The sequence below is a fragment of the Blastomyces dermatitidis genome (assembly GCF_000003525.1).
Source record: "Blastomyces dermatitidis ER-3 genomic scaffold supercont1.9, whole genome shotgun sequence".
Taxonomy (NCBI): domain Eukaryota; kingdom Fungi; phylum Ascomycota; class Eurotiomycetes; order Onygenales; family Ajellomycetaceae; genus Blastomyces; species Blastomyces dermatitidis.
This window is the reverse complement of record NW_025544782.1, coordinates 1,059,481-1,084,870: the sequence shown is the minus strand read 5'-3', so window position 1 is coordinate 1,084,870 and position 25,390 is coordinate 1,059,481. Positions and strand designations below refer to the sequence as shown.

The following is a 25,390-nucleotide window of genomic DNA, read 5'->3' as shown; positions in this document are numbered from 1 at the left end:
CTGCAGAATCTGTTTATTTCAATTCTTTGAATTCTTCATCATCTCTCACTCTCAGAATGCTGACTTTTAATAGTGATTCAAATCAATCTATCTATTGCACTGCAGACAATCTTATGAATCTTATACAGATGATGCTACAGAATCAGATAACTGCAGCTGAAACTGCTCAATATCTCACTATATCTGTCTCTGCATAAAGAGACACTACAAGAGATGAGTTACAGAAATATCAGAAGAAAGTCAAATATGTACTAGACATTAAATCAGTGATCACATTTAATAGCTCTAATTATAAAGCCTGATGTGTTGATATATTAACTGATGCAGAAGTTATTGATGAAATCAACATTCTATTGAGAACTCAATGAGAATTCTCTTTTATATATCATATCAACTCTGAGAAGTGAAGAATTCATTTCAAGTCTCTATATAGATGTATGCTATTGAGTCTTGTTGAAAATGTTCAAATTACTATTAAAACCTTGAAAGCTGACAATGCTGCAGCTCTGTGAGACAAGATCAATGTGAAATATGCAATATCACTGACAGAAGAACAAGTTAATATCTTCAAGAAATTGATAAAATTATAAGTTAAGAAGAATGATTATCTTACTTTTCAGAGACATTTTCACTATCTTATTATCTGTTACAAGAAGCTCTGTCAGAGTACTGAGAATGTATATTATAATCTTTTTCTCAACAACCTGCAGAATTATCAAAGACTGTTTATTAAGATACATTTGAATAAGTTTTTCTTCACTGATCAGAGACTCATTGTCAACATTGATATTAATAATTTAATGAAGCAACTGATCAATCAGACATTCAAGAAGATTATCACTGAGTGAAAAAAGCAGTCTTAGACTGATTCTGTGACTGTGAAAAAGAACAAAGATAAGAACAAAGATGAGAATAAAAGCACACCTGTATAGAAGTGTACTCACTGCAGAAGATATAAACATACTGTTGACAGGTGTTTCATCTTACACTCTGATAAAAAGAAAAAGAAGGATAATAAGAAGAATGACAAGAAGAAAGAGAAGAAGAATGACTTGATGAGTTCTTAATCAGCAGCAAATGCAGTAATTACAAAGATTGAGTTCTATTTCTCTTTCACAGTCACTGAAAAATCATTCTCTAGATCTTGATATTTGAACACATGTGTAAGCCTGAATATGACAGATGAGCTTCATTCTTTTTCAAATATCAAACCTTTTAATGATAATATCTCTGTTGATTCTGCAACTGGGGGAACTGAGTTTGTTAAGAAGATTGAGACTGTCATCTTGAAGATTGAGAATGATGATGTTAACTTGCAGAATGTTCACTATATTCTTAATATTACAGTTAACCTGCTCTCATTTGCAAAGCTTGAAGATCAGGGATTTCAATTTACATTGTCTTTCACTATTCCCTCATTTTTCATTTGCAGAGCTCTGAACAGTGTTATTTTTCATGCAGTTCAGACTGCTCAGAACAACATATATAAGATTAACAAATGAGAGTTCAATGAGGATTTCAATCATCTGAATAAGGCAGTCAAGTATATTGTGATGCTATATGAGTATGATTTTGACTGAAAAGTTGATCTTTCTGTGGCTGCTGCTACTACTGTTAATAACATTGATTCTACAGTTCTGAATACAGGTCTCAAGAATACAAGAATATCAAAGACTCTTTTGAACTGACACTGTGATCTCAGTCACATTCATGCTGATGCTATAATTGCTATGATCAAGAATCCTCATACTGAAGTCACAATTAAAGACTCTAAGACTAAGTTCTTTTACAAGAAATGTGTCAAGGCTGATATGACACAAGATTATTCAAAAACACTGATGTCTAGATCTATTCAACTCATTGAGAAGGTTCATATTAACCTTGTAGATGATGAATATACATTGAAAGACCTCTCTGATCATCTCTTAGAGTTCTGCCAGAGAATCAGATACTGAATACTTATCATCTGTGACACAACTCACTATCATTGAGTGTATTTTTTAAAGTTCAAGAATGAGGCTGTTCAATACTTTGAGTTGTGACTCAGATTCATGAATAATCTCAGGTATACAGCCTCTGCTTTTCTACAGATCAATATTGATAATGTTTTCTGATTCACATATATACACACAGTTATGAATTCATATAATATCAAATGAGAACTAACAGTATCACATTCATCACATCAGAATGATGTTTCTGAACATGAAATCTGTACTATCATGGAACAGGTTAGAGCTACTCTTTTGAAAGATAATCTTTCTAAGAAGTTCTGAGCAGATGTTCTAGAGACAGTGATTACAATAATCAATAATACTCTCACATCTACAGTTCTTTATAACTCAAAATTTTGATCCTCTACTGCAGAGATCTCTGTGACTTCAAGTTCACATAAGATTTCTTAATATGCACTTACAAATATCTCACTGAATGTAAGGCATTTTCACTGATTGAGTACAGAGGTTTTTATTCACTTGCATGAATCTCAGCAGCCTGTGAATAAGCTTTCTTCACATGCTGATTTCTATCATATCATTGAATTCAGTGACACATTAATATATTGCCTATGGCATCTCAAATCTGATAAGATTATTATCAGTAGTGATGTGAGATTTCTGATCACTGAAAAACCAGTTGTTATATCTGTGAAACTCATCAATCATATTGTTGAATCAGAGTCTGATATTCATCTGATTGATGATGAAGATGCCTCTGACATTGATGATCTGAATTCTACATGATTGCAGCCCGTGAAATCGCTGGCTACTTACACTTCAAGCCTCATTACAGGCAACCTCTCAAAGTTCTACAAGAATGCCACATCTCAGCCAGAGAAGATAGGAGATTATTGAAAGAAGTTCATGCAATATGAGATTACTGATCTGAAGAGATGTAATATATAAAGTTTGATCTCTAGATCTGATATCTTGAGAGATGAATCAATTGCTTCAAGTTATTGAGTGTTTCTTGAGAAAGATAGGCCTGCAGATCTGAATATCAATTCTGATGATATTCTTAGAAAATTACATTGAGTGATTTGTGATAACTGACTTAAGAAGAATTCTAGAGAAGAGATCTACACTTCTATTATCACTGATACTGTCAATCATATTCTTTTTGCAATAGCAGTACTACATGATTGAACACTCTGTTAAGTGAATATAGTGATAACATATCTTTATAAGTATCTCACTAAAAAGATCTATATGAGATAACTCACTGAATTTAAGACAGGTTCACTGAAAACACTTGTCTGCACAGTTGAGAGTAGTCTATATAATCTGAACTCTGCAGTGAAGATCTAGTATAATTACTTAACAGCTCTGTTGAGTAATCTCAGATTTACAGTCAGTACTTATGATTCAGCACTCTGATATTATATATTCAGATATCACCTCTATATGACAATTTACATTGACAATCTCAACATCATATCTGAAGCTTCTGAGAATGCTGATTGACTAGTAAGTATGCTCAGTGAGAAATTGAAAGTTAAGAATCTATGTCAGTTAATCAAGTATTTGAGTATGAAGATCAATTGTTCAGACAAGAGAATTGATTTAATATATTATCAATATATTAAATGCCTTATTAAAGATTTCTACCTTGATAATACAGCTGTCATCAGAACATTAATGAAGAATGAATTTCACATTGATAATTTCTCTATATCTGAGAAAGAGGCTGATTTCATAATTCAGTGATATCAATATAATGTGAGTTACTTGTAATATCTCACAGTTAAAACATGTTCTGATATCACTCACACTGTCTTGCTACTTGCTTAACAGAATATTGATTCAACACCTCAATATTGAAAGACTCTATTATATGTTATACATTATTTGAAAGAAATCATGAATCTGAGTATTTTCTACAGATGTGATCTGTATGAGAGGTCTGTTTCTACTGATTTTTCTGTTTCTACTGATTCTTTCATTATCTCTGATTTCTCTGATGATTTCTATCTATTCTTCAGCTACTCAGATTCTGATTGAGCCAGCTTCTTGAATGATGATAGAAAATTAACATCTGACTACATTTTTAAGCTCACAGACAGCCTGATTTCATGGCATTCAGCAAAGCAATCTTGTGTATCTCTAAGTTTCAATGAGGCTGAATATGTGACTCTTAGTGAGGCAGTCCGCGAGGCAACATGAATTCAGAATCTTATGATTGAGCTTGGCTTCATCACTACATCTTCAATACAGATTCTCACTGATAATAAGAATATCATAGATCTTATAAAGATGACAGTCATTACAGCCTGAAGTAAGCACATTGACATGCATTTTCATTTTTTATGTTGACAGTTGAATCAGAGAATCATTGATTTAGAATACATTCTCATTACTCAGATGACAGTGAATGAACTCACTAAATCTCTAGACAATGTGACATTTGCATGATTCATGGTTTTGCTAGGCCTTACAGGTGTAAAAGTTGGGAATGTTTAATTTTACATTTGTATTTGGTTTTGACAGACTATCTTGGTGATTTGGGTGTTTTTGTATGTGATTCTTGTTATCTCGAGGGGGGGTGTTGGCCCTTACAGCTGTTGCGGTTAGTGATCCCACTAGATCACGTGACCCACCACTATATTATGTTCCTGTAGATAGATCTATCAATACAACCTTCAACTATCCTACAGGAAGAACATGTGATCTAGACTGCTTATGTAAACGAATGGGTTCTGAGGAGCCAAGTCATGTGATATCAGATATTCAGGGGCTACAAATGGACACCAGGGAGGAGGCAGCAACATTTTTTCTACTATCAAGAGATCTTGTTGGCAAGGGGCCTACAGCAGATTGATGACTGATGAATGGGAATTCAATTGATTATAATTGTGCACATAAATGTTGTCAGTGTGCTGCTTATAACCCAAAAAATATCACTTTAAGGCATGGTGGTGGGTGAATACAAGCAACTGAGGAATATAAAATGCAGCTCTGATCCATACATTGAGGCAATCTCAAACCAAGCACCAAACATTAAATAAAAAACTGGTTATCACTGGTCAGAGACAACCAAATCCTCCAGAGCAGCTCTAAAACTGTTTCCCTTGAATAACAGGACTACTTGTGCCTTGGTTCTCTATTATCACAACAATGCAACTTGTGTCTTTCAAAGGTATGGGCTCACCATATAAAAGATACCTATTAAATATATATATGTATATCTTCAACACAACATCAGATATGAGTAAAATATCAATAATATAAGCATATTTTTGAGCAGAGAATATAGTAGTATCAAAGAATTTACAGATATTAAACAACCACAGGTGTGGTGGGGGAAGCGAAAGCACGAGTAAAACAATGTAATGTGCCTGGGTATCCATTTTAAATAAACAATGACTCCCTTACACAGCAAAAAAGGAGAAGTACTATCTAAGCCGGAAATGTCAACACCATCAAGATGAACAGATAAAACACAAAATCAGACAAAGAATACACACAAGAAGGACAAGAAAAAAAAAATTATAAAGTAAAATAAAATAAAGGTAAAAAATACGAGGGGCCGGCCACAAGCTGAACGTATCTTTCTCCCCACTTGATTTCCAATATATTTGCATCGGCTCGGCGGAGTCCCAGATAAGTACTTTTATTACCATTCGTACATAGCAAGCAAACCGTGAACTAGCTCCGTGAACCCCCTCCCCTTCCCGGCTCTCCATACTCGCCCCTATCCCATCTCATTCCATTTACCCCCTTATTTATGGTTATGATGTCCGCTCCCCATCAATTCCGAAATAACACCTCGTTCAGACAACTCCGCAACAGGCTTCTGGTAGTGGGGTGGGTGGGCATACTCAGTTTGCGCGGAGTAGACAGCACCGCCCGCCGACGCAGCCGCCAGTGCCTGGCGTCTACCACTCCGCTCCCAGATGGCCCATGCAAGAGCGGCAATAGCGATGACTCCGAGAGGGACTCCGATACCAACTCCGATGACTGTGTCACGGGGAGAGGGACATGTTGTTACGGGGGGAGTGGTGTGTACGGGTGAGCCGGTATCTGTAGGCGTAGGCGGGAGGTCGGTGTTGGTGCCAGTGGCGGTGGTGCTGGTGCCCGTGCCGGTGGTTCTGGTGCCCGTACTGGTGGTGCTGGTAGTGCTGGTGGTGCTGGCAGTGCTGGTGGGGGTGGGGCTTGGGGAAGAGTTGTTGACAAGACCTGCTACCCCTACGATAGCTTGACCAGGAGGCAGCGAGAAGGTTGAGTCCCCGTTTAGACAGCCCACCTTTCCGTCGACAATTTCGAAGCCGCCGCAACAGTATTTAGAATCTTTCCCTTGGAAACCAAAATTGACGATGGGAAAGCCGATGTGGCGATGGTAACTGGCTATTTGAAGGAGTGGTTAACTTTTTAATAATCTCGAAACAAATCGGCAGGAAAAAGGCATTTAGAGGAAAAACGGTGCTCGTGATGCAATCAGGCAAAATATGATACGTGCAAAAAGACAAATAGACAAATAGATAAATAAAAGAATAAAAATAACAACAATAATATAAAGCTAGGGAGGCATATATACTTACAACAAGGTGCAAAGCAGCCAGGGCCCCAGTTTTTATCCGTGCAAGATCCTCTTGACAACACGGAACCGTGTGAGCCTTGAAGATAACAGAGTCCATTTGACATGCAGATGTCTTTTGAATTACAGCACACGGTAACCTCGTCATTTGTGCATGGCACATCAAAAGGGTATTCAGTGCCGTCGAGGGCGTAGCACATTCTCCCTTGACATCGCACCCCGATCGCGCAAAATGATAACAACGTCGCGACAAGGCGGAGTGTTGCGGTGAACCGCGCCATAGCTAACACTGGTGTTCGGTGTTATTTCCGTAGGTTTCGTCGTTAGGAAGATATGGCGGTTGTGCCTCGCCTGTTCTCGACGGTTGTGAGAAATGCTGTCGTTCTCCGCAGAATCCCAAGCTCTGACGATTTATGACGGAGTCGAGAGTTGAAGGAAGGAAGAAACACAACGTGTGAGGAAGCTCTGAAAGAACCAAAAATTCACCATCGAGTTCGGTGACCCTGGGGACGACTAAAAGGCAGAAGGAAATCCTTCATGTTCTCGGCCCGCATCGCGCCAACGAAGGAAGGATTTGGAAAGCCAACCAATGTGACAGTGGAATCCTTCGGCCAGCCATTGGGCGTATCAGGTTGCCCCTGTTTGGCGGCATTTCGGAGCCTCCTCCCTTGAAGAGTGAGGAGGAGAGCCTGTCCGCTGTCTTTTGCTGTGGGCCCATGGACAATGGCCCATGGGGGCCGGCGCTTGAATATTTTCGATGCTTGATGTGCTCTGAGAGATATGGAGCCCAATCGCCTACTTGAGTTCATCCACAAATATTTCCTTTTTTAAGAAACTAGCTGCGTAGTTGAGTCGGTTTAGCGTCCTTTCGACCCTTATTTAAATATCCCGTCTTCTTAGCGTGCTCGTTTCGTTCCCGAAAGAAAAATGTTTTCCCGGAGTGGGAAAGAGGCTCAAGACAGGATACAACGCTCCCGAGGGACATGATAATTCCCAGAAAGAATTGTAGGATCAGCATCCATGGATCTTCCAACTCATATCTGTAAGCATCATAGCCTTATGGAGCGCCCATCCACAAGCTCCATAATGTTGCCATGTCCAGGACCCTAGCATTTGCTCAGGCACAGACACAGTTACAGGCATCGTTGCTGGATACTTAGGGCAATTTTGCACTGCTATATCTAGGTACCGGATGTGTTCTTTTCATGCTTATTTTGACACTGTAGCATGAGCTCTGCCGGGTTCGCTTTGGGGCGGCTCTTGGTCAAACGTCCATTTATAAAAACCCTCTCGTCAGAATTGGGGATGACTGATACTTAACTGTGTAACTAGGAGATCAATATATTTTCCTTCCATTGAATATGTCCAGGAACTTCTCGGGCAACCAAATGTTGCGACCTCATGCTGTCCTCTCGAGGCGGGTGGTCTGCTCTGCGGTGGATGATGGATCAATTCGCTTAGACTGTGGTCACTCCGATGTGCAGTCCCGTTAAAAGACTACCAGAGGGGATGTTCTTTTATATTTCACGGCTTCTATAGCCTACAATTCTCTTTTTCTTTTTCTTTTTTCTTTTTTCTTTTTTCTTTTCCCTCCCTCGATCCCACCACGCTCTCCACTCCATCACGCTGCGCGCTAGAATGAGCGCCTGATTTGCAGGAGATTGTCAACTTAAACCCGATATCTCACTGTGGCGATAGGTTAGAACTTACCTTTACCCCCTGATGGGAAACTTTTATTTAGCAATCCGCGATTATAAGTATTTCCGTCGTTGATTCAGATTGATTTAGAAGTGATAACTCTCTCTCGTCAACTGGTTACCATCATGAAGCTGATGGTTCTAGCAAAACCAAATACGTTCGTTGTGCATGGGCGGCTCTCTTCTTTCACTCTTCTCCTTCTCTGTTTCACTGATAGCTCGAAGCTGATGCATTCCATGACAGAATTAAAATACGAGATCTCAAATATGGTTCACATCCTATAAACCGACCTAGCTCGTTCCCTCCATCTAGCCGGTGATGCAATTCTGCAGCTCCTCATACAAAGCTGGCAATGTTCTCGACTATGCGAGATTCAACAGCACTCACATAACTCCTTTTGCCAGTTGATGTCAAAATGACGCTCATGAGCATTTTTCTGATATCTGGAGGGACATCGAGAGTTCTCATTTAGGATAAGAGCAGATTTGGCATCTTTCTGCGCAGCTTTGTTGACTTGAGCCTACGAACGCGGTCAGATCTGATCCACGGGCCTATGTGGCTCTGAGAGTACCAGGGCGGTATGTAATATACATCCTTACTCGGCGTATAGATGAAATATAGCCATGCACAAGGTACTGCACTGTTTTGTGATTGATAGCCTGGCGACCCATGAGGGATACGATCATGCCGGTTCTTTATCACAAATAGATAACCTTTGCTGCATTATTTCTGCAGCTATCAAGAGAAGTTGGAGAATTATTGCAGCGTAGCAAAGCAATTCTCCGGAATTTAGAAACTAAAAGGAGCATTTCGGTGCACATGTTATCCCAGAAGCCGGCAAGGCAATAGGACACAACGTTACACTCGTAAAATACCCTTTTAATGTCTTCTGTGACTGGCTGCATGAAGTACTGTTGATTACTTCCTGTATCGTTTTGAGAAGCAAGAAACAAGCTCAATCAAAGAGCCGGGCGAGGTTGGACAAGTGTAATTTTAAGTTGTACCACGCAGGAGAGGCGCAATAATTTATTATTTATTTTGTTTGCAACTCACTACGGAGTACATTGAAGATCGAAGGCTGCTTCAAACGTGAGAATCTAGGTAATGCACAATAGAGAACGACGCAAAAAATTAAGTTGAATATAAGATACTGTCCTGGCGGGAGTCTTCGCAACTAAATATTACGTAGCAATAATGGAGAGTTCCAGGCTCTTGTTCCCGCCCCGGACGACGCTGTAGATCGCCCCCTAGCCGTGCGAACACCGCCCAAACCCGCCTAACAGCCGCCACCAACTCCTTTATCGTCGTCCCCCCAGATGCCAGATCTGCAAAAACAAAACATAAAAGTAAAAAAAATATTTCTCTCTTCTTGCCCCGTTATCAACCCTCAATTACATGTACTTACTCCATCTTCTCTCCAGCATCGTTTATATTAGATATGGTTTAATCGTTTCCATTCCCATATTATCGCCACTCCTCCACCCGTTCCCCGGTTCTCTCACATCGGCTTCCACCGTGGCTCCCGTCACTTTTGGGGCTGCGCCCATTGACCCGGCTCTACATCGAACCTGTCCGTCACGAGCTGGGGACGTATCGAATTTCACGACTAGGTCACAGATTAAAACTTCATCGCCCTCCTCTCCTTCACCATCTTCTTCCTCCTTACCCCCGTCTGCCACAGATCTATCCCTACCCTCATCGACTTCAACGCCATTATCACACGCGAATTTGCCTGCACCATACTCATTAAAACGGGATAGCAATAACCTCAACTATTCCGCTTCCCTACCTCGCCTCTCGACCCTAGCTTCACTTACATCGGCCCCAACTTCACATCTACGGTATGTTCTATTTTCGCTTTTGCAACAGAGACTGGGCAACACTTATTGTTGGAATGGGCATAGGCATTGGGCCGGATCGGGTAGCCATTGAAGCGCCTAGATAAATCCCCATTTGCCACCAGACATGCAGTTACCAGCTGCAATGTGACTGTTGCACTTCATAATGGAGTTGAAGCAGGGACTAACGTGGCCATACAACCTGCGACAGCGCCTACGAGACCACAGATACGGCGAGCAGCAACAACCAGAATGCGAGCCAGAACATGAGTTATGCAACCTCTTCACCAGGAGCCACCACCGGGGGCCAGGGAAACACTCCAGTAAGTGCAATATACGGGCTGCTCTGCTCTCAATTCCTGCTGCAAAACGCCCTGCATCCTGGTTGCGGCTTGAGTTGGCCGCGTCCACCTCCGCGATATGCCTAATTAGGCAAAGTCTGGCTCCAGGCTTGGCATCCCCAAATTTTAATTTTTAACTTTTACTTTTTTTCCGTTTCTTATCGCTGAAAATTAATTCCTCGCCGAAATCTTATCAACACTCAGTGATCAATCTTGCCAATGCCAGCTCCCCCTCTGTCTCCCCTTTCCTTCTGCCTTCTACTCCTCTGGCACAGCTTTGCCTCTCCATGCTTGTCTCAATTACAACATTGCGACCACTATGACTGACCAGAAACGCTCCCAATTCCAGCCCGTGTGCCAAAACTGTGGTACTTCCACGACGCCCCTCTGGAGGAGAGATGAATCCGGATCAGTCCTGTGCAATGCCTGCGGCCTATTCCTCAAGCTCCATGGTCGTCCTCGTCCGATAAGCCTCAAGACCGATGTCATCAAAAGCCGGAATCGGGTCAAAACCTCGGGCCAAGGACCGAAGAGAAAAGTAAGTAGTGGCTCTATGCTCTATGTAGATTTGCGGGGGAATTCCGTTGGTCTGGTACCAGGAAAAGTCGTTGCTCACTTTCATGTTTTAACAGTCAAATATCGATGCCAATGGCCTTGCTGGTTCGAGATCCGAAGCCGGAACTCCGCCTTTAAGTATCCATGGTCACCATCGTGGATCGCGAAAAGGTTCCGCAGGCCCTTCCGATCGCTCCAATTCCCCATTGTCTCGAACCAATACCCCGGGATTTCAACACCATTCAAACATCGCACCTCAACATATGTTCGATAGCGTCACCCTCTCAGACCACAGTTTCAATCCATCCGCGGCTGTGCTGCCCTCCTTACAAATGCATAACCCTTCCCTCAGCTCCACGTCCTCCCCGAACGATCGTCATTTAGAAGCGCAACAAACGTACGAAAGTCTTCTTGCTGCAAATACCTCCCTGAAGACTCGAATCAGCGAGCTCGAGTTGATCAATGAACTGTTTCGAGGAAGGGTTGCGGAATTGGAACAAAGCGACGCGACCGCGAGAAGATCAGAAATGGTTGCTCGAGACTCCGAATCGCGTTTGAACCAATCGCTGAAAGAGGCTCAGAGGCGCGAGGAGGGTCTAAAACGAAGAATATCTGAACTCGAGCGGGCGTTGATCGACCGGGAACTGGTACATGGTTCTAGTACCTTTGAACCTCAAGCGAAAAAAATCCGCCTATCTGACGTGGTCGACTATAGCCCTGATTCAACCGGCAAGTCTCCCCAATCTCTATAGTAGAGATATGTGGAGAGAAAACCAGGATCACTTAATATGACAACCGGTGCGGCTGTATAAATCATACCCTTTTCTCTTAAGAAACAACAAAGTACCTTTCCGGTTCCAAAACTCTTTGAGCTTGATACCCTTTTACGACTCTCATCGCAAAAAGCACTTTTTTTAAGAGAGCTTTTTAATTTTTGATAAATTTCATTTAATTATTGTAATGTATTATCTATTTCTATTGCCTTTTAATGTATTGCTTTTTTATATCACATTTCACATTTTTCATTTCTCCTCTCATCTAGCTCCCTCTTGCGGCCACTACAAGAAAACCCCAGCCATGGCTTATTCTTTCTCACCGCGATTGCATTCTTTCATGAGATATATCTCAAAGACCCTTTTCCTTTTATATACTGTACTTTTACTTTTTTTATTTACTTTTTGGCACTCAATATTTTTGCGAAATCATCTACACCATATCAAAACCCAAAGAAAAGCGAACCTATCAATCCAGAAGCATACCAGGGAATTAGAACTATGGAGAGTGAAATATTCCCCCCTTTAATCTCCTTTTCATCGGTGCCAAGCACACACTATTTGGTCAGACTGTGAATATGTTCAACTTTCATCTCTCGGAAGGCAAACCAAGACCCACGCTCACTCTGAAAGAGAGCAGACCACAGACTCCCTTATTTTTTTATTTTTTTATTTTATTTTTTTTCCCCTTCCCTACATATTCTTCTTCTGGTTTCCTTTCCTTCTTATTCATTTCACCTGCGCTGCTACCATTGATTTTTTTTTTTTTTTTTTTTTTTTTTTTGTTTTTGTTATTGTTAATAATATGGGAGGATTATTACTTAAAAGGATTTGGATTTTTGGATTTGTCCTTTCACTTGTTGTGTGATCTTATTTGGTTCTTCAAGAGGGTTGGAATATACAAAAAATACTTGTAATACTATTATATATGTGAATGGGCGGTTTTGGATTTTTCTGTTTTATTTTTCATTTTCTTCTCCTTTCTCCATGTTTCACCCCTTTCCTCGCTTTTTATTCTATTATTGCGACGGATTTTTATCTTCTATACTACCTTGTACTCATTTCTTATACCTACCTCTGTTTTGCTCCTTGGTATATCATCATCATTCTCATTTTTCAGTTCTTCTTCCTTTTACGAAAACTGTATACTTTTAATAACCAAAGGGTGTGCTTCTATTATTTTTGTATTGTTAGCTATCATGACTGGGGAGCCGCGATTTTTATACAACGAAGGTTCTATATTGCATGGTTGCTTAAAATCCCCCCCTTCTTCTTTTCGATAGTTCGCGTTCTTTTGTGCCGAAACTCCTATTCCGCTCCGGCAGGGTATCTACGAGGAATTTGGATTGGGGGGTTTTGAAGTGAGGCATTCAGCTTTTTGACTTGCATCGTCGACGTCCTTGTGCTAGCGTTGTTTCTATGACAGGTTTAACCGCCGCTGCTTCTCTCTGTTTGATCTGGATTCGAGGGTTGGATCATGCCCGGGAATAGCGACGCTAGACACCCCATATTGCGCCCTAGCATAACTAATACCCTTTCCTCATTTTGGTATCTGAGATTTCATAGGTATATAACTATTGTCCGTGCTGGAACTTGTCTCATATTGAGTTGGTTCCTGGGAATTAGGGCTAAAACGAACAGCCCTAGCCCAACACGGATCAGACAAATTTTATGCAGCATCTCTTGTAGGCTACTGGGGCAAAAGAGCTCAGTCACCACCAGCGCACTGCTGGTAGAAGGGCCGATCAACCCCCGGGACCCCCAACATCTCTCAATCTCATTCCCTTTCCAATTCCTAAACTCGTCATTAAACCCACTGTCAACCCAAAAATCAAACATCTTCGGGTATTTAACTCCAAACAAATGGAAAATACACTATGTCACCTTACCTATCCAATCAACACGCTTCCCATATGCCTTCGCCGCCAACACATCACATCTTACCAGCAACTGCCAGTAGAAGCCTAGATACTTGCAAAGTTCAGGGGCATTCTCTATATGCAGCGGATCGTCAGGGACAATGGCTCGGTGATGTGGTTCGTAATTCGCAAATTCAAGCACCATCATTCCCAGCTCTGTGGGAAGGCCCTTTATATTCAGGTAGTGGAGGGCGATATATTAGTCTGCGCTAGAGGGGATATGGATAGAGGCAGGCCACCGTTGGCGCAGCATTGCCAGTGATGCCCGGCCGTAGAGAGGGTTGTCACGCCAGTCATTTGTCCTATACATGTCTTCCCCGACGCCGAAGAACCCGCGGTGCGGACATGTATGCACGTCATATGCGCGGGAGCCAGTGACACGGCATATCATCATTTGGTAGACGGCTGTTCATCGGTAATCCGTGTCGTTTTCTTTATCCTTGTCTTTACAAGTTTGGTCTGTTTAAGCTTCTTCGTCATGATGCTTTTTTTTCCTTCTGAAAACCGGAACTTCGGCCTGCAGCATTTCACTATCACCACCAACTCACCTGAAGAATTGTCCACAATCTTTCCTCTCCTCTATAACATACAGCACATCCAAACAAATATACGCCATCAATGCTGTGCACATCAACTCCGTCCAACCATAATCTGGCGGAAATTCATACGGGAACGACCACCAATCCGCCACGGGCTGCGCATTCCCCGGCCGCAACGTGACGCGCAAAAGCACATCCATCTCATTAAGCAAAAAGAGCATCTTAAGCAGCTCCGCCGCATGCTGATGGTCGAAGATGATTGCGCAGGAGCCGCGGATCGCAGTCGTCATGGCTCCGCGCCCAAAAGGACATCGGTCGACATTCATCGCTGAGAGCTATGGTGCTGCTACCATCCCAATAGCCTGTGGTCAGATAAGTGACTGGTTGGTTCTGCTAGGGACCCCATTGGATCAACTTGGCGTAGCGCGCGCTGCGGAATTTTTCTGCAGCGTGCGCTCGATCCTTCGCAGCGTGGCGGTGGGCATGTACTCGGATTGGTCGTCGCGGGCATGAATGTGGGTATTTGGCCCTCTCGCTGGCGGAGAAGCCTCGATGGTTTGTTCGAAGGTATTGGCAAAGTAGGTCCGTTGCTCTGCTTGGCCGGGCTTGTGAAGGGTATATATTTGTTTTCCATTGGTAGCGTGGGTTCTTGGGCATGTACTTGAATTTGGCTGCGAGAGTGTTCCGGGGGAGGTTATGGGCCTGGTGGGCCATGATATAGTTACATGTACTGATCTTGGTGGGAACCAATGCGGATGATGTGAGCGTATAGCCCAAATTCAAGTACAGCTGGAGGCGGTGAAGATATGCCTTGATCAGCTCTATTAAGCTATGTGGCTCTTCAATACAACAATGGAAATTCGTACAAGATTTGTTAGAACAAAAAAGTGTTCCTGGGGCGGAAAATATATACACGAGGTGGGTTTACGAGAGAGTTCGTTGGAAGGAGGGTGCATAGCTCATGGTTGATGGTGAAACCAAAGAACTGGGTATTCAGATGAACTACCATTAGGATTCCGATTGCCGGCTGTTATCTACCTCTTTGACAGTAGAGGAATATAATAATATAGAAGAATGATTATGTGTCATAGAAATGTCTTGGTCGTTTCAAAAAGGGGCGAAAGTATCGCGAAAGCGAACTGGAAAAACAGATTTATCCGTACACCTGGGCGAATAGTTGGATTGAAATTATCCCCCGATGTTTCAGGAAATATTATCGACGTTAGGATTGCTCATTTTAATTGCGAAATGGGCGGTTCATGTCGATCGGTATAGCCATTGTAGCGTTTACCCCTTTAGTGGACGAAATTGGCACCGACCACTCGGCAATCTTCCACCAGCAGATCAATGTGAAAGCCAATGATGAGAGGAGATATTGACTGGCAGAGTCCGGGTTCTCTCCTCTAGATCCACTAGGCCCCGAACTCTGGTTCAGGAGATAGTTCACCATCCAAACTACTAAGAGAAATGGAATTGTATGACTACTCTTAAGTGGATTAGTTGACTGTCCCTCACAATAAAAGTGCTGTGTAGGAGAGGAGGGAGATATCTTACCCAAAACTCCGCGTAATGTGGCGAAAGCGTCTTGCCAACAGTCCGGCGAAAATAGCTACGAACGTGAATGAAAGCCCAAGGCTACTGTAGTCTTCGTTAAAATGAGATAACAACGTTGAGGCTTGGAATGAGAGAAAGATATACATACACCCAATGTCCAACTCTGGAAACCAGAGGGTCTCCACTTGTCAATAAATTGACAATGTTGAATACTACCATCAAGGTACCAAAAGTGCGGGGTTGGCCGAGTTTCTGGCCTAGAAGAAAGCAAACAGGGATACATAAAACGGAGAATGAGAGTAAAGCAATATCATCGGCACGCAACGTGCATGAATCATTGTCTTTCCCCTCGATTTTCTCATCTTGATTGATTGGAAGAGCTGATGAGTAAGATAAAAAAAGCATTGAGAAAGTCAAGAAGGATACCGACTTGAGCCTTATCGGAAGCCGTACCATTGCTGAAGCAATTGCCTTCCTGCTGTGACTGATGCTCTTGTGCACCGTCCCCACGCCATCATGAGCTTTATCTGATTTTATGAAGACAAATCGTGGATGAAATTCTAGAAGAGTGGGAAACCGATCCAGGACTGCTCGAGAATGACAACTTTTGATAGTGTAGCACACATCGTATTCAAGGTCCATGTCATGGTCCATCCATGCTTCGCTAGTCGAATTTGTCAAAGACACCCAGAGTAGCCCACTTGGATGATAGTCTTCCGGTAAATAGATATTCGAACGTTGATATGGTTCAGGGTCAGTTATTAGATTGCTGGAGAAGGGGAAGTAGGAAATGATGTTTCGGGGTAGTTGTTGGGGTATGTTTGGGCGCGCTAGAACCGCCAGGTGATGTCGAACCCTCTCCGTGCGTCCATCCGCCTTGCGGTACTCCCGATCGCTATTTTCGATATCTTCAATCACCATTCTACAACGAGCCCCATCGCCAAGGCATTCGATCCATGTGTCCTCGAAAACAGGGGCAAGCTCTATAGGGGATGACATAAAACAATATGCTACATGTATGAATGATAGCATATGATCCATGGAGGTTGGGAGACGCTGGCGCAAAATTTCCAAGAACGAATGAATCCCGTGTCTCCCCATTCGCTCCGGTGTTGAATGTGTTGAATATTTGACGGTGAGATGTCTGAGAGTTGGGCCAGGCGAGGGGTGTTGTGACGCTAAAAGGAAGTCATGATGTTCATGAAGCAAGGTCCTGTGCAGCCTGATAAGAGCTTGCCATGGAGTCGAGGATAGATCACTGCTCAAGCGGGATGGGTGATGTATTTTGAGGCACTTCTTCTCGACCATAACCAAGCCCGCGTACATTCCTCGTACTTCGTTAACAAGATTTTCTTCTGGGATGGGTTGAATCGCGTGTTGAGAAATGATCGCATTCTGGTGAGAATTTGGGGATCGCTTCCCGGTGGTATCTTCCCTCATGGTTGGTTCTCAGAACCCAAAGACGGGGACTTTAAAAAGAATTCTCCACCTGGTGCGGGAGAAGGAATTGGATAAGTGGGTAAGGCTTGGTAGGACTATTATAAAATAAGTACACTTCCTACAGGAGGCGAAGCGGGACTTATTTTATATTTGAGCAATTGCAGGCTATAGAAAGCATATGGTTGGTTTTTGGGATATTGAATATACATGTAAGTTAGGTCTTGACGAAGACCTGCATTTTGACGGAGGCCTGTGGCTTAAAAAGAATGTCCGCCTTTATAGCAGCCTTTTTCCCCCCGGGGGCCAATTGATTTGTCGAAAGGAAAAAGTCATAGCCACGTCAGTCAACGTAGAGAGCCTGTGAGGAAACCGAGGAAGCAAGCACCTCTACAAAAGGTGCAGAGCTGTTTCACCCTAAGTCAAGGACTTTCTGTTCAGTTTAAATAACCAAAACTCTTCAACCGAGTGCAGGAGTCAATCGATAGAGATAAGTGGTTATGCAAGCCACAACATGTGCATTTTTAACCAATGAACAGAGCGGGACGAGATGGAAATGGCTGCCATTGCAATTCCGTTACGAGGGCATCCCACATTCCATACGGCAAGTTCTCAGCCCCTTTAGTGGCCACCGCGATAGGCATCACCACCGCGCTGTTAATAGCTAACTACGACCCAGCCCATGGAAAACGAAGTGGCACCGGACCACTATGTTTGTTGGATCTAATAATTAGGTTAATCGGAGTGGGAATGCTGGCAGTTAGCGGAGGGGGGATGGGTTTGCTCTTGATGCTCTGCGACAACAGTTTCCTAGCGGCCTTGGGAACATATCTACCCTGCGTAGTCCAACCTGGACTCGTTGTGGTGATGGCATTCTATGGCTGGCAATTGAGATCGGAGGATGCGGGACTGAGTAACGAACCTGACGAGGATATTAAGAAGGATAGGTGCGAATATGGTGAAATATGAACTTCATGACAATGTAGAGGAACAAGTCGAAACCAGTTTTCCTTCTGGCATAGCATACTGCGAAATGCGGCGTTTTATATAGTTCTACCCTGGTTGCATTGTGGATGTCAATTTTCCTGGTTTCAAAACGATCGCTGGACGATTCAATTGCAGATTTAACAAGATTGCACCTACCTCCTGAGAAAAATTTCGTGAAAAATTCATGGGCACGTAAACTCCAAACAGTTAACTGTCAATACTAGGCTTCCAAAAGTGTGGAGAAAATAGGACAATAGACTGTACATTGTACATGTACTGTACATTTCAAACAACGTGCGAAGTCAAGAGAATCAAATTTCAATCTGAATTCTAAATGTAATTAAATAATGCATACTGCCTATAGATCCAAAACATGCTATTGATCTATTCAATCGATTGAACCTCCAGATCTAAAAAGTATCAGTCTACCGGAGAAGGAACGCCAATAAGATACCCCGCCAGTTTATCTGGCCTTAGCAAGCATTGACCCAAAAATGTCAAAACGAAAAACGCCAAAAGGAATGAAGATAATGTCCATCCCGAGACATGGATGAAGGTGGAGAACCGACCTGCGGGGTAGAAACAACGATAAAAGAATGAGGATGCTCGCGTTCAAGCCGACATGTCGACATGCCGGTGGTGGTAATGTAATCGCTGATTACGAGAGCCCATATCGGAAGGCTTACTGCAAAAGAGTGACTTGCAATAAAGTTCGCGATGGCCTTTCAAAAATAATGACGAAAGAATGGAGTTCGTATCTCCGGTAGTTGGAGATCGAGTCGCGTGTGTAGGGTCCGGGGTGCGCGCGCAAAAGTTAGGCAATTCGTTCATGGAATCCCTTCCCACTCAAACGACTGAGAACCTTTTTCTCATGCCAAATAGTCCACAGAGTTATTGCGGATCCCGCAAGCCCGGCGTAAAATGTAATAATGTACGAGGTGCTATAACATTTCAATCCCTCCTTGCAATCGAGTTCTCCATCCGGCAACACCACAGAATGCGTGTCATATATGCGACCGTATAGCAGATTGAATATGTTCCCCCAGATAACTGGTGAAAAGCACATTACTCCCCAGTTTTGAGATATGCCGCCAACACCGAAGGTGTGGGCAACAAGGGAGGGGAAGACACCGAACAAGAAGCCATAAGCCAGTCCAGTGAGTCCCGAAACGGCGACAAGCAGATGGGGATCTGAAATCATGAACCCGGCAACCTGCGCTGTGCAGAAGATAACGGCCGATGTAAATAGGCACCAAAAACGGGACATATGGAGCCTTTTCACAAGGATATCCGAACCAATGCCTATATAAATGAAGAAATTTTACATTCGTCAGTATCTCTTGGTATGTCAAAAACATGGCCAGAGTTGAGAATCATACCGCTCAACAGCCGCCCCACGCAACTAAGCATGGACAAAACAGACACGTGCATCGTCTGTCGTTTCTGAACGAATTCGGAATCCGTAGTGTCGTCATAGTATTTCCACAGGGCTTTTGCCTGCAACAATGGTTGTTGTTAATAAACGCACAAATTTGACTGCGGACGAGGGCTCTTACGTTGTTACCGATATTACTGTACTTCATTAGCTTCAATTCTCACCTCTGAGAGCGGAATAGAAATTACTAACTTTATTGTCATCAACCCAATCCCGGTGAACAGCCCTAGAAGTACAAACAGCTGCCAAAACTCCACAGTGGAAATCATAGACCAACCACGGACATCTACATATAGTGAGTTACGGCTAGGATCGACGGAAGTGTTTTCATCGTAGAGCGAGTCGTTGGAGCTTCTTGGGGAAAGAGATCGAACTACCAATGATGACGTTTCATTGGGATCTAACTTGGGGGAAGAGGATTCCGAATGGTACGTAGGTCCTATGGTTGTCTCTTGAGGGGCATTGGGGTTGGAGGTTTCATATGGCGTACCTATTTCTGAGGACTCTCTGTGATGGCTTTCCCGCGACTGGGCTCCGTGGAACTGGCTTGACTCCGAGGGGAGAGAAGTGTATGAAGGAGATCGCGGTATAAGTCGAACAAAGAAGAAACACACGAACAGGATAGTCGGGGTGCCAACAGCCAATAACAACAGAAATTGACCTGTATTATCTGGGAAGGCAAACGCCGAGAGCGTTGAAAAGAAGAAGGCGCTCAACCCAAAAGCAGCTAATGGGAAAGCTGTTGCCGTGCCGCGATGGTCTGGGAAGTTGGATGCAGCTATGTGGTCCCGTTAGCGATGATAAATTGGCCATCCACTCGTTAGCAGACAGTCATGTCATACCCGTTTTGATCGCTCCCGAAAACCCAGAACCGCTTCCCACGCCGGAGAGGAGCATGAAGAAACTCAATGTCGGGACTCCCATAGAACCCTGACCAGATACATAGGCTACCGAAAAATTAGTTACTGGCTATGTGTAGCTTTTCAAACTCTGACGAGAAAAGAACTACCTCGATGAAGTGGAAAATAGCCCAACCCAAGAGCCACTATCCCTATCAAAATGCCAGGCCTTGGGCCCTTCGAATCAACGAGAAGACCTACTGGAATCCCAGTGGCATACATTCCAAGATTCCCGGCAGTCCCCTGTAGCATGTTAGCAGAGCGTCTTATGGGTTATTGAGTCGGGTGATACATGCAATTAAATTGCTCTCGGTAGATGACAACTTCAACCGTTCAGCAAACTGAGGAGCCCATGCTGAATATACGTACTGCATACATGTTAGACAGTCCGCGATCACTCAACTTAATGACATAGGTATCCGTACATTTGTTCCGCATGCTAGGGCAACAAACGTTGCTCCTACTATGGACAACAGCCGCTGCGTCTGAACGGAGGAAGAAGACATGGCCAGATAATGGGCGCAGTCGCGCCGTTAACAAAAGGGGCAGTTATGATAACGTATGGCCATACATTAAAGCCTCATGAAATGTATAACACCGACTCGACAGGGATGCAGTCTGATACTGGAGGGTAAAAGAACTGCGTAGGTTGACGGAGTTTATACGAAACAGGGCGGCGTAACCGAAGCGGCCGTGGCCACAACCCTAGATGGGCAAAAAAGGGTATATACTAAGAATGTATGTAACCTTTTTTTTAATCTTTCTGACTCTCAGCGGACACCAACAGATATTTAAAAGGAACCTAGATGTTGCGTTTCGTGGTGTAGTAACGGAGGAATTTGAGAACAAGTTGATTTCATTTAGAGTTGCTCCTCGGCGCTGGAGATAAGATCGGCTGCCAGCCGATTATGTAATCCGGCAAATAATTAAATTCAAAACTCTGTGAATATGAAGAACTAGAAAGAAATCAGATATAATCTGTTAAAACAGTTATACACTATTTTTGAATATGTTTTTTTTATTGTTGTTTTTATATTTTCTTTTCTTTTTCTTTCAATTTATATGTTTAATATATTTATTTTTAAGACTTCTTTTCTTTCTTTGAGTATGTTATTTTTTAAATAATTTCAAAGTATCAGAAGATGTTGAAAATACTGTAATTTGTAAAAAGTTTCTGTATTCTGAGCTGGAATTTTCTGATTTTGCATATTTGAAATTGACAAATGTATAATATATTAATAATTAGCTGTATAAATATTAAAAAAACTCTGAGAATTGAAAGTTTTCAGATAGATATTGTAGTCTTTGACTGCATATATAATACATCTAGAATTGAAGAATAATAATAATAATCACTGAAAAGTAGTAGAAAAATCCTGAGAACTTTCATCAGTTCTCAGATAGATGTTATAGTCTCTGACTGCATACATGAATATGATACATCTATAATTGAAGAATAATACTAAGGGCCTGTTCAGTGCGTCCGTGTGTACTCGTTCTTTTTATACAGATCTTCACTTTTTTAAAAAAGTACAGCTTTAATATCATGACTGTTGTAAGAAATCCCGCTCCTCGCGGATTCTTTACCTCTATTTCTATCTCTCATGTAATCAATAGAGTTAGCAGCCCTTGACTACACACAACTATATAGACTGAAGTTCATGAATACTATTTATAACTCAGCTTGAATACTATTATATATTTAATCTCTACATTTTATCTTTCTACTGCAAATACTTCTAGTAGTTAATAGTATATATTATGTCAAGCTGTAAATATCTGAATAATTATCTGTGAGTACTTATTCTTACATTTCAAGCTCAGTCAGTTAACAACTGTCTATTATGACTGAAAGAACTAGAAACTTATATACTTCAATCTCTGTGAACTTTACTACAGACACTCAGAAGCAGTTATCTGAATCATGAATAATCTCTATAAAAGAAGTCTCAGAGAACTTATTAATTACTTATGAGATATTATTCTCTATATCTGTAACAGAGAAACTCTTCAAACTCATGAATAAATCAATCTTAGTGAAGAATATTCTTGAGTATTTCTTATAAGATTAAGCTATTTTTCTATAAGAAATACTTACTATCTATAAACATTCTTGAACTGAGTCTCTAGACATAATCTTCAGAGATACTTATAAACTGAAAAGAAACTTTCTTAAGTTATAATCACTTAAAATTACTTATTAAATTACAATCTATAAAAGCTTTTACAAGTTTATATTTGAAATTAACTCATAAGTCTAACTATGTGATATGAAAGATGAAGAAGCTGTTATCTATATAATAACAGATCTTTATTACACTGAAGTTAAGAACTGATTAAATTATTTAGAGAATAATTATGAGAGATCTCACTGATCTGTTCTCAAGATCTATTTAGAGAATAAGTTAAAAAACTCTGTGAGCTGAATAGAGAACATCTGAATTATAATCATTAATATTAGAAAAAGAGATAAGAAATCTGATAAAGACTACTTACAGCACTTTATAAAATTATGATATGAATTAAGATCTGTGAAAACAGAGCTCTGAAATAAGATCTGAATAATAATATTTATAAAGAAACTGAATAAAGATATACAGAACAAGCTTATTAAGTAAGACTTTAAGCTCTTAACTCTGAAGAAACTGATAACTCTTATTCATTACTTACAGATTACTGTGAGAGTTACAGACTTATAGAGAGTAGATTATTAATCAGCTCTGTAAGAATCAGAATAACAGAGAATAGATTTATTAGAAAAAGATAATAAGATATAGAGAGATTTATATCTGACTACTGAGTAGAGAGAGAGAGCTTTATAAGCTCTTATAAATAAAGTATATAATAGAGAGATTAAGAAAAAGAGACTTTGCTTTATCTATTCTAAATTAGAATATCTCTGCACAAACTGTCTGAATAAATTAAAATAGAAATTTAAGAAGTTACAGACAGAGTTAGTAACAGTCTTCTTAAGAGTCTTAAAGCTGATATCTGAATCTGTTGCTTTCTCAATGAAAATACTTACTTATAAGAAGAGATTACACTGCAGTACTACTGCTCTATAAGTATAAAAAGTATTGATAAACTTAGAATCTCAGATCACTGTAATGTCTCTAAAGCTCACAGAGTAAATAAGATGAAAGATGAAAACTAAGAATCTGCTCTTATAATAAGCAGAATATAAAAACTCAGATCTGAGAGCTGAGAGACTTATAAGAGTTATCTTTGAATTGTAAGATCTCTCTGAAATCTGAAGAAGATTTACAGAAACTGTAATTATCACAGATATCACAGATAATATATACTTGAAACTTGTATAACTTCAAAGACACAATTCATATATAGCTGTTTATAAGTCAGGTTTATACTTCTAATCAGTGTTGATAGACTTATTTACAGAGATAGAATCAGTTAATGCTGCAGAGTTAATTAAAGAAGATAAGCTCATCTATATAATAGCTTTATAAGTGTCTGAGAATCTTATAATTATAGAAACTGAGCTTTAGATATCAGAGAAATACTGAGATCTTACAGAGATATTCAGCTCAGTAAAGACAGCTAAGCTTCTCTCTCATTATAAGAAGAATCTGATAATAGATTTAATAGAAGAGTAGAAACTCTTCTAAGAATCAATCTATAAGCTCTCTTATTATAAGACAGAGATCTTATAAATCTATCTAAAGAAGAATCTGAAGAATGACTTTATCTGATCTTTACAGATCTTCACAGAAGTCTCTATAATATTCATGAAGAAGAAGAATAAAGATCTCAGATTATATATAGACTATTATAATCTGAACTTCAAGATAATAAAGAGTTACTACTCTCTATCTCTGATTAAGAATGTGATTAACTGTCTTATAAGAGCTGTTATATTTATATAACTGAATATGATTAATATATATACATGACTGTGAATACAGTCTGAGAATGAATGAAAGACTATCTTTAGAACTGCACTGAGATTGTTTAAATATCTAGTGATGTCTTTTAATCTGACTAATATCTTCACAGCATTTCAGTCTTTTATTAATAAAACACTTTGTGTATATCTGAATATCTTTGTAATAATATATCTGAATAATATGATGATGTACTTTATAAAGAAGAAAGAACACACTGAGCATGTACAAAGTATATTGAAGATCTTAGATGAGACAGAACTGTATATTAAGCTTATAAAGTGTAACTTCAGTACTTATCAGATTAATTTTCTAGAATATGTAATCACTGTAGATGATATTCAGATGAAATCTTTACAGATTGAGACTATTCTATTATAATCAGAGTTAACTAGTATTTATAAGATTCAGATCTTTCTGAGCTTTGTGAATTTTTATAGATAGTTTATCTTTGCATTTATAAGAATCTTCTTAGTTCTTATAGACATGCTGAAGAGTGAAAACAAGAAGAAGTTATTCTATAAATAGAGAATGAAAAGATTGTTGAGAAGAGAGAACTGTGAGAACTTTCTTATCTCAGAAGCTCACAGAGTCTTTATAAGATTGAAACAGATATTTATAGACACAGTAATACTATTTCACTTTGATTTCTTACTCTTAATCAGATTGAAGACAGATGTCTTCTTCTTTATAATTTCAGAAATAGTCTTACAACTACAGTTAAATGAGAACTGAGTTTCAGTGGCCTTTTTCTCACAGAAGATGCAACTCACAGAGATGTAAGAATAAGTACTCATAGGTGATTATTCAGATATTTGCAGCTTGGCATGATATGTACTGTTAACTACTAGAAGTATTCGCGCTAAAAAGATAAAATATAGAGGTCATGCAGCATACATCATCTGTAGTGTATGCCAATCACGTATTGTACATGTAAAAAGGTAAATCTTGTCTTATTCTTCAAGATGGAGATGGGCGGACG

The 25,390-nt window shown here is 40.7% G+C and overlaps 4 protein-coding genes across 6 annotated transcripts; 1 reads left to right on the top strand and 3 right to left on the bottom strand.

Moving 5' to 3' along the window:
* Window positions 1–5,235: 5,235 nt before the first annotated feature.
* BDCG_07585 lies at window positions 5,236–9,827 on the bottom strand. 2 transcript variants are annotated; one of them, XM_045423373.1, is made up of 3 exons: window positions 8,242–9,827; window positions 6,536–8,177; window positions 5,236–6,341 (listed from the first exon to the last, which is right to left on the bottom strand). In XM_045423373.1, the coding sequence occupies exons 2-3, from the start codon at window positions 6,810–6,812 to the stop codon at window positions 5,716–5,718; spliced, it is 903 nt and encodes a 300-aa protein (XP_045282217.1). In that variant the 5' UTR covers window positions 6,813–8,177; window positions 8,242–9,827; the 3' UTR covers window positions 5,236–5,715. The 2 variants fall into 2 exon arrangements, with proteins under 2 accessions (XP_045282217.1, XP_045278781.1); XM_045423372.1 differs by having other exon boundaries at window positions 6,536–9,827.
* Window positions 7,378–13,420, top strand: BDCG_17585 (GATA-binding protein, other eukaryote). Its single transcript, XM_045426690.1, has 7 exons — window positions 7,378–7,716; window positions 7,864–8,229; window positions 8,320–8,386; window positions 8,473–10,070; window positions 10,279–10,390; window positions 10,758–10,946; window positions 11,041–13,420. Exons 4-7 carry the CDS (start codon window positions 9,625–9,627, stop codon window positions 11,713–11,715), a joined length of 1,422 nt encoding a protein of 473 aa, XP_045282216.1. The 5' UTR covers window positions 7,378–7,716; window positions 7,864–8,229; window positions 8,320–8,386; window positions 8,473–9,624; the 3' UTR covers window positions 11,716–13,420.
* A 625-nt stretch (window positions 13,421–14,045) lies between these two features.
* Window positions 14,046–17,188, bottom strand: BDCG_07582 (uncharacterized protein; the record flags this gene model as incomplete). Its single annotated transcript, XM_045423371.1, has 6 exons — window positions 14,046–14,172; window positions 14,204–14,522; window positions 14,596–14,983; window positions 15,486–15,620; window positions 15,749–15,803; window positions 15,897–17,188. 6 exons carry the CDS (start codon window positions 17,186–17,188, stop codon window positions 14,046–14,048), a joined length of 2,316 nt encoding a protein of 771 aa, XP_045278780.1.
* Window positions 17,189–17,934: 746 nt separating this feature from the next.
* BDCG_07580 lies at window positions 17,935–21,396 on the bottom strand. Of its 2 annotated transcripts, XM_045423370.1 has the most exons (9): window positions 21,292–21,396; window positions 20,932–21,236; window positions 20,803–20,874; window positions 20,617–20,749; window positions 20,450–20,554; window positions 19,800–20,385; window positions 19,729–19,744; window positions 19,552–19,669; window positions 18,007–19,474 (listed from the first exon to the last, which is right to left on the bottom strand). In XM_045423370.1, the coding sequence occupies exons 2-9, from the start codon at window positions 21,010–21,012 to the stop codon at window positions 18,987–18,989; spliced, it is 1,599 nt and encodes a 532-aa protein (XP_045282215.1). In that variant the 5' UTR covers window positions 21,013–21,236; window positions 21,292–21,396; the 3' UTR covers window positions 18,007–18,986. The 2 variants fall into 2 exon arrangements, with proteins under 2 accessions (XP_045282214.1, XP_045282215.1); XM_045423369.1 differs by having other exon boundaries at window positions 17,935–19,474; window positions 20,932–21,396.
* Window positions 21,397–25,390: the final 3,994 nt, after the last annotated feature.

Coding starts and splice junctions, on each gene's coding strand:
- BDCG_07585 (XM_045423372.1), bottom strand. CDS start 6,812: ATGGCGCGGTTCACCGCAACACTCCGCCTTGTCGCGACGTTGTTATCA. Junction 6,342..6,535: donor TGGCTGCTTTGCACCTTGTT/GTAAGTATATAT, acceptor TCCTTCAAATAG/CCAGTTACCATCGCCACATC.
- BDCG_17585 (XM_045426690.1), top strand. CDS start 9,625: ATGTACTTACTCCATCTTCTCTCCAGCATCGTTTATATTAGATATGGT. Junction 10,391..10,757: donor GGGGCCAGGGAAACACTCCA/GTAAGTGCAATA, acceptor TCCCAATTCCAG/CCCGTGTGCCAAAACTGTGG. Junction 10,947..11,040: donor GCCAAGGACCGAAGAGAAAA/GTAAGTAGTGGC, acceptor ATGTTTTAACAG/TCAAATATCGATGCCAATGG.
- BDCG_07580 (XM_045423369.1), bottom strand. CDS start 21,012: ATGTCTTCTTCCTCCGTTCAGACGCAGCGGCTGTTGTCCATAGTAGGA. Junction 20,875..20,931: donor CCCTAGCATGCGGAACAAAT/GTACGGATACCT, acceptor ACATGTATGCAG/TACGTATATTCAGCATGGGC. Junction 19,475..19,551: donor CGTGGGGCGGCTGTTGAGCG/GTATGATTCTCA, acceptor TCATTTATATAG/GCATTGGTTCGGATATCCTT.